Raw genomic sequence first — 7273 nt, 5'->3', positions numbered from 1 at the left:
GTGGGCGGGGAGGCGCAGGCGGGCGCGCGGGCGCATGGGGAGGACCGGGGGCTTCCCGCGACCCCTCGCTCCGCCCCGAGAGCAAACGACGCTCTGGCTCTCCTGCACGCTGGGTGGGGAACCCTATCCCACCCCCCGGAACTCTTGGGAGAGGCCGGGCCCCCCGCCGGGTTCCATCCACGCACCAGCTTCCGCGCGCACTCCAGAGCCCCCCCCCTCCGGTTCTCAGCCCTGCCCACGTGCCCTCGCGCCTCTCCTGGGATCCGCGATCCGTCTTCGCTGCTCCACCAAGGTCCCCTTTACAGAGGGAGCCCCTGGAGCTGGGAGCAGGGCGGGGTATTCAGGCCTGACCTTAGAGGACGCCCTCCCACCTCTCTGGGGCCTGTTTCTTCATCGGGCAGCGGACAGAGGCAGGGGCCCGGTTCTCGGGTCTTGAAAACAGCTGCTGTACCAGTGGCAGCGCGGGTGGTGCCAGCAGGTGGAGGGATCCAGGCCTGGGACCCCCCAGGAAGGAGGTTAGGCTGGTGGCAGGAGGGCCAAGGGAGAGAGGGGGCTCCCTGCAGGGCTGTAGTGTCACGGGGTGGTGGGGTGGTGGGTGGGCTGGTGGCAGCAGAGGCTGAAACAGCCACCCGATGCCAAGCTGCTTGGGGTTGGGGTGGCGGGGCCCCAGCACACAGATTGGGAACCTGAGGCAGCGGACATAGGCGGCAGAGGGCCGGGAGGCTGGCTCTCCTTGCCCATCGCTGGGGGTCCCTGCTGGGATTCTGGGATAGCCAGCTGGGCCACGTCTGCCCGTGGTGGGCTCAGGGCTCTAGTGCAGTTGAGCCACCATGGGGTCACTCTGGCCACCCTTGCTTTTCTGGCTGGCTCAGTGGCCTGGCTGAGGTGGGGCAGGCACATGGGGGAACATGCGCTGCTGTCAACTTGGGGAGGCCTAGACAGTGGGGCTGTGTCACAAGGCCCCAGGTCAGCGTGGACCAGGACCCCACCACCCCTGACCCTGTGGACTGTCCCAACTTCAGACCTCAGGCTGCAGCACTGTGGTGGCTCAGGGCCCCTCCCTGCTTGGGGCCGGGCCCTGAGCCTCACCCAGAGACACCCCCTCCCCTGCGGGAGGCTGGGCTAACCCCAGGGAGAGCCCCGAACCTGTGGCTTCCTCAGCCCTGCTCTCCTCTCCTCCTGGTAAACACACACGCCCACCCCAGGGGACGCAGGTGTTTGTGTGTCTTTTGGGCGCTGGCGCTCAGAGCAGACGCACTGCTGAGCCGGGGTGCGGGCTGGGCCCCCAACCCAGGAGAGGATTCCTGCTGTCTGCCTTCTGTTGCTCTTGGCCCCCCCATTTAACCTGGGGACCATGGCGCCAGCCCCAAGCGAGTAAGGGGTGGAGAGGGCAGTGTGGAAACCCCTCTCCCTGTGGGTGCCCGTGTCGACAAGCCCAGGCAGCAGGGTCCTGTGTCAGGGTGAGCTGCTAGGAGGGTGGCTGGAGGAGGGGTGCTGGGACACAGGTAAGAGGTGGAGTGGTGGGAGGACTCGGTTGTGGGGATCATGAGGAGCCCTTTCCTGCGTGCAGAGCCGGGAACCGTGAGCAGATGGGGGGATGGGGCGGGGCTTGGGCCCAGCAGAGGTTGGAGAGGGTCACAGCAGGAGGCCTGGGCGTCTCACTGAGACCCTCGTTGTGCTGGTGGGGAAATTGAGGCCGAGAGGCTAGTGATGCCAAGATGTTCTGGCCTGTCTGTGGGCAGTATGGGCTGGGCACTCTTTCTGGGGCCCCTTGCTCAAGGGAGAGACAGGTGCGGAGGAGTGTTTCCCAAGGGCCCTGTCACATGTGGCCCCACTCCTGGCCACCTGCAGCTGTCACCACCTTGGCATGTGCCTGCCAGTGCCCTCTGAAATTGGTGTCTGTCCTCGCTACTCTGAACTCTGGAGGCAGAGCCCAGCTTGTTTATCTGCGGAGCTGGCAGGACTTTGCGGGTGGCCAGGGGCGGGGGTGACTCTGGGAGGCAGAGCTGATCCAGGGAAAGCTGTTAACATGGCTGTGAGGGGGGCCGCTGCCCCCTCAGCCCTTCACCTCGGCGCCCGAGCCCCTCCCCACGAACGGGCTGCTCCGGAGAAGGCTGGACTCAGACCTTGCCCAGTGCAAAGCATTCGCGGAGGACAAGGGTGACTGCCCTGGGGGGTGGGGGTGTCTGCCGGTCACAGACTGCAGCCAGGCTCAGGGTTTAGCCCGAGGCACCACCTACAGAGCCGTGATCCACACACAGGTTCACAAGGTTCTGTGAGCGAATGTGTGAGCTTGCATATGTAATGGTGCGAGTGTGTGAGTGTTGTGTGTGAATGCATGTGTGTGCACGTGTGGTGGTGTGAGTGTTATGTGTGAGTACCTTTGCGTGTGAGTCTGAGCTTGTGTGTGGTAGTGTGTGTGAATGCATGTATGTATGTGTGTGGTGGTGCGAGTGTGTGTTGTGAGTGCTTTCATGCATGTCTGTGTGAGCACATGAGCTTATGTGTGATGTGAGTGTGTCATGAGCATATGAGTGTGAGTACAGGCCTGCATGTATGTGATGGTGTGTGTGTGTTGTAAGTGTGAGTGCATACATGCACATCTGTGTGAGCTTATGTGTGTGTGGTGTGAATACAGGCATACACATGTGTGATGGTATGAGTGTGTATGTTGTGAGCACGTGTGTGTGTATACATGCACATCTGTGTGTGTGAGCTTGTGTGTGTGGTGATGTGTGTGTGAGTGCAGGCCTGCATGTGTATGATGGTGTGTGTGTGTTGTGAGCATGTGTGACAGTGCATACATGCACGTCTGTGTGTGAGCTTGTGTGTGTGCTGGTGAGTGAGTACAGGTACACATGTGTGTGATGTGTGTGTTATAAGCATGTGTGCATGTGTACATGCACATCTGTGTGTGAGCTTGTGTATGTGGTGGTGAGTACAGGCCTGCACATGTGTGATTGTGTGTGTGTGTGTGTGTGTGTGTGTTGTGAGCATGTGAGTGCATACATGCACATCTGTGCATGAGCTTGTGTGTGTGGTGGTTTGAGTGAGTACAGGCATACACATGTGTGATGGTGTGTGTGGGTTGTGAGTGTGTATATGCACATTGTGTGAGCTTTGTATGTGGTGTGAGTACAAGTGAACATGTGTGTGATGGTGTGTGTGTGTTGTGAATGTGTGTGAGTGCGTACATGCACATCTGTGTGTGCTTGTGTGTGTGGTGTGTGAGTACAGGCATACACGTGTGTGATGGTATGTGTATTTTGTGAGCATGTGAGTGCATACATACACGGCTTTGTGTGTGAGCTTGTGCATGTAGTATGAGTGAGTACAGGTGGACACGTGTGATGGTGTGTGTATTTTGTGAGCGTGTGAGTGCATACATGCACATCTCTGTGTGATCTTGTGTATGTAGTGTGAGCACAGGCATACACATGTGTGATGTGTGTGCTGTGAGCGTGTGTGTACATGTACATCTCTGTGTGTGAGCTTGTGTGTGATAATGTGAGTACAGGTGTACATGTGTGATGGTGTCTGTGTGTGAGCTTGTGTGTATATAGTTTGAGTACAGGCGTACATGTGTGTGATGGTGTGTGTGTTATGAGTGTGTGAGTGCATATATGCATGTCTCTGTGTGTGAGCTTGTGCATGTAGTAAGAGTACAGGTGTACATGTGTGTGATGGTGTGTGTTCTGAGCATGTGTGTGTACATGCATGCCTGTCTGTCAGCTTGTGTGTATGGTAGTGTGAGTACAGGTGTACATGTGTGTGATGGTGTGTATGTTATGAGCATGTGTGAGTGTGTACGTGCCCATCTGTGTGAGTGAGTACAGATGTGTATGTGTGTAATGGTGTGAGCATGTCCCAGAGCCCCATCTTTAGGGTCAGGGATTGGTCTCTTCCTGTCTGCCTTGTCCTGGTGGTAATGCAGTGGCTGTCTGCTGTGGCTGGTCACCTCAGGGCCCTGGGCTAGCTCTGGCCTGGAGGTTCATTCTTAGGCTCCCCTGTGGGAAAACTGAGGCCCCGGGAAGGTCACCGGGAGGTGCAGGGACTGTGACGGGGAGCGGGGCAGGCAGAGTCCGAGCCCTTTGCAGGATCCCACGCCCTGACCCCCTTCTGTCCTCTCCCCAGACGTGGCCTGCCGCTGACCAGCCTGGCGTCCATGGAGAGCCCCTCAGCGGCTGGCACTGAGTACTGCCGTGCCCAGCATCGCCCCTGCACCCGCCGCCTCTGAGGCCGCGCTGCTGGCCCTCGCCGTTGCCGTCGCCCGCCCCTGGCCGCCGCTGCCCGGCCCGGGGCCGGCTCTGCCGCTTCAGCCCCTGGCCCACCTCCTGGACTTGCAGTGCCCTGATGGGGTAACGTGACTGGACACCGCCCCACACCGAGGCCATCCCTGCCTGCTGAGTTCAAGTTCGTTTTGCCTTTCGCCGCTAGGTTTGGAGCCCTGCCACCCATGTGGAGAGTGTGGGTCAGCCACGACACTCCAGGAACACGGGGGACACGGCCACGGCGGCCCGATTCACTGTGGGCTTTTTAAGTTTTCTTGCTGCATTTTCCTTCTTCGTTGGTCCCCTGTAATCAGCTAGTTCCGAGAGACCCGGCTGGGGGCCCCTGGACTGTGGGGCCTCGTTTGTTCCCCTGCTGGACACTTGGCCCGTCCCTTTGTAAACCACCTACACGCTGCACAGTGTCCCCTCCCGGTATTTGCACAATATTTGTGCGGGGTCTGCGGTGGAGGGCGGACGTGGGGTCCTTCTGGGACAAGCACAGGGCCGTGCGCCTTGAGTTTTGTGCGCTTGGGGGGGGTCGCCCTGTCCTGGCCCAGTCCCTGCCCCTTCCGCTGCGTGGGCGGAGTCATGGCACGGATGAACCGGCCGGCGCCAGTGGAGGTGAGCTACAAAAACATGCGCTTCCTCATCACGCACAACCCCACCAATGCCACGCTCAGCACCTTCATCGAGGTGAGTGTGCGCAGTGGGGCTGTGGGAGCCAGCAGGGCCAGTGTCGGGGTCAGGGCTCGGTGGGACCACGGTCGGGGCTCAGTGTGTGATGGGGTCAGGGGTCAGGGCTCAGTGTGACTGGGCTCAGTGTGACTAGGGTCAGGGCTCAGTGTGAGGGGATTAGGGGTCAGTGTGAAGGTGTCAAGGTTCATTGTGACCAGGCTCAGTGTGACAGGGTCAGGGTTCAGTGTGGGTCAGGGTCAGGGCTCAGTGTGAGGGGCTCAGGGCTCAGTGTGACAGGGTCAAGACTCAGTGTGACGGGCTCAGAGCTCACAGTGTGACAGGGTCGGGGCTCAGCCATGTGACTGGGGTCAGGGCTAGAGTGTGAGTAGTCAGGGCTCAGTGTGATGAAGTCATGACTCAGAGGGTGACAGGGTTAGGGCTAGAGTATGACAGGGTCAACTAGAGTGTGAGGGGTCAGGGCTCAGTGGTGACCATGATCAGGGCTCCGTGTGTGACCACGATCAGGGCCCACCCAGCCTGTGGCCTGGCATCACCCAGGGATGTAGGTGCCCTGCCCCCAAGCCCGTCCACCCTCTGCCCGCCCCCTGCATTCTCAGAATAGCCCAGGCCAGTCCTCTCTGTGTCCGGTGTCCCCGTCGAATGACAACAAGGCCCAGCAGCTGACTCCTCATACTCCCAGAATAGCTGCTGGGAGGTAGGTGGGAGGCAGCCCCACATGGGGCTCCACAGAGAGGAACCTTCTCCCCCAGAGCAGAAGTGATGTCCCTGTCTGGCCTGAAGCCCTCATCCTGTCCCCAGTGCAGGGCATCCCTGCCTCGCAGGTGTACAGGACCCTCCCCGCCCTGAGGCCCTGCTCCCTGACCAGCGAGGGGTCCCTTCCTATCCCCATCCATGTATCCCTGGGCAGGAGGGCCCACATGCAATCTGGGGTGTCCTGTCCCTGCTGGTGTCACCCAGAAGGGGCCTGGCTGGTGAGACTGGGTGGACAGATGAACGGGGAGGCTGTGGGCCAGGCGTCTGTTTGTGGACTGGATGAAGGTGGCAGGGGATGGTGGTCCCAGCCCCTTGTCACCCCTGGTTGTGGATGAGCTTCGAGTCCACCAGTGGGGTCCATGCATTTCCGCTAGAGCCAGTCTGTCTTGTTGAGGGGACACGACCCTGCTTCCCCTGAGCCATGCTTCCCCCAGCAGGACCTGAAGAAGTATGGGGCCACGACCGTGGTACGAGTGTGTGAGGTGACCTACGACAAGACCCCGCTGGAGAAGGATGGCATCACCGTGGTGGTGAGGCCTGCAGGGTGGTGGGGGGCCCCGCTGCTATCACTGCGGGGGGTTGCAGGTGACGGGGCCCAGTGAAGGGGGCAGTCCGGCACATGGCCCCTCATCAGCGGGGAAGCAGGGCTCAGTTGTCTGAGGCGACACGCAGAAGCTGGACTCCAGCCGGCAGGAGTCTTAGCAGGGGTGGGGGCTCCGGCACCCCGACAGCCCTGCCTGGTGGGGAGCGGCCCCCCGAGGCCAGTGAGCACCCACCCAAGGGTGTGTGGAGTTGGATCCCAGCAGGCAGTGCGTGGCTGAGAGCCTCTGTGCCACGCCTGTCTCCAGGGCCGTGACTGTCTCCATGTTGGGCCCTGTCGCCTGGCAGCAGGTGTGGGTGGGGGGTGGCAGGCGTACCCATGCACCAGGCGGGTCCCTGGAGGCTCTGAGGAGGCCGTGGCAGGGCCCTTGGGGCCATTTCCCTGGCTTCCCTGGCCCTGGGCCCCATCCAGGTGGAGAGTGTGGAACTCTGCTGTGCCCCGCCCTGTGGGATGGGGGCCACAGAGCTACGGGGCCGGCCTGCAGGGTCGTCCCAGCCTGGTGGGAAAGTGTCCCTCTTGGCTGGAGACATGAAGTGGGGGCCGCCCAGTGTCTAGCAGAACCCCCCAGCTCTGCTGGGCCCAGGTGTCCCCTCCTCAGCGCCGGGACCCTCTGTTTTGACAGGTGTCACTGTGCCAAGTAGCCACTCACAGCACTTTGGAGCTTTGGGGACAGACAGGTCTGGGCTAGATCCTACCTCTGCCCCATCCCACCCACCCGGGGCCTCCTGAGTTGCTCAGGCCTCAGGTGTGCTCCTGCAAAGTGCGGGTGTGTGAGAGGACGAGTGGGAACTATGTGGAAAGCACCTGTCAGCCTGCGCGTGGTGATGGCACGCCCCTCACAGCACTGCAGCAGGAGGGATTTGGGTTAGACTGAAGGCGACCAGAGGAGCCCTGGTGGCACAGTGGTTAAGGCACTTGGCTACTAACTGAAAGATCAATGGTTTGAACCCAC

General features: G+C 60.8%; 1 protein-coding gene across 1 annotated transcript in view; it reads left to right on the top strand.

Annotated features, from left to right (window-relative positions):
* Positions 1-4859: 4859 nt before the first annotated feature.
* The window catches only part of PTP4A3 (protein tyrosine phosphatase 4A3), a 6825-nt gene continuing 4411 nt past the window's right edge, over positions 4860-7273 (top strand). Inside the window, exons 1-2 of the mRNA XM_007940528.1 lie at positions 4860-4964; positions 6158-6250. Of these exons, the coding sequence (XP_007938719.1) occupies positions 4860-4964; positions 6158-6250 (198 nt within the window). The remainder of the gene's footprint in view (positions 4965-6157; positions 6251-7273) is intronic.

The sequence above is a fragment of the Orycteropus afer genome, unplaced genomic scaffold (assembly GCF_000298275.1).
Source record: "Orycteropus afer afer isolate SDZICR_OR568_19922 unplaced genomic scaffold, OryAfe1.0 scaffold00069, whole genome shotgun sequence".
Taxonomy (NCBI): domain Eukaryota; kingdom Metazoa; phylum Chordata; class Mammalia; order Tubulidentata; family Orycteropodidae; genus Orycteropus; species Orycteropus afer.
The sequence above is the reverse complement of the archived record's forward strand: the minus strand, read 5'-3'. Positions and strand labels throughout refer to the sequence as shown.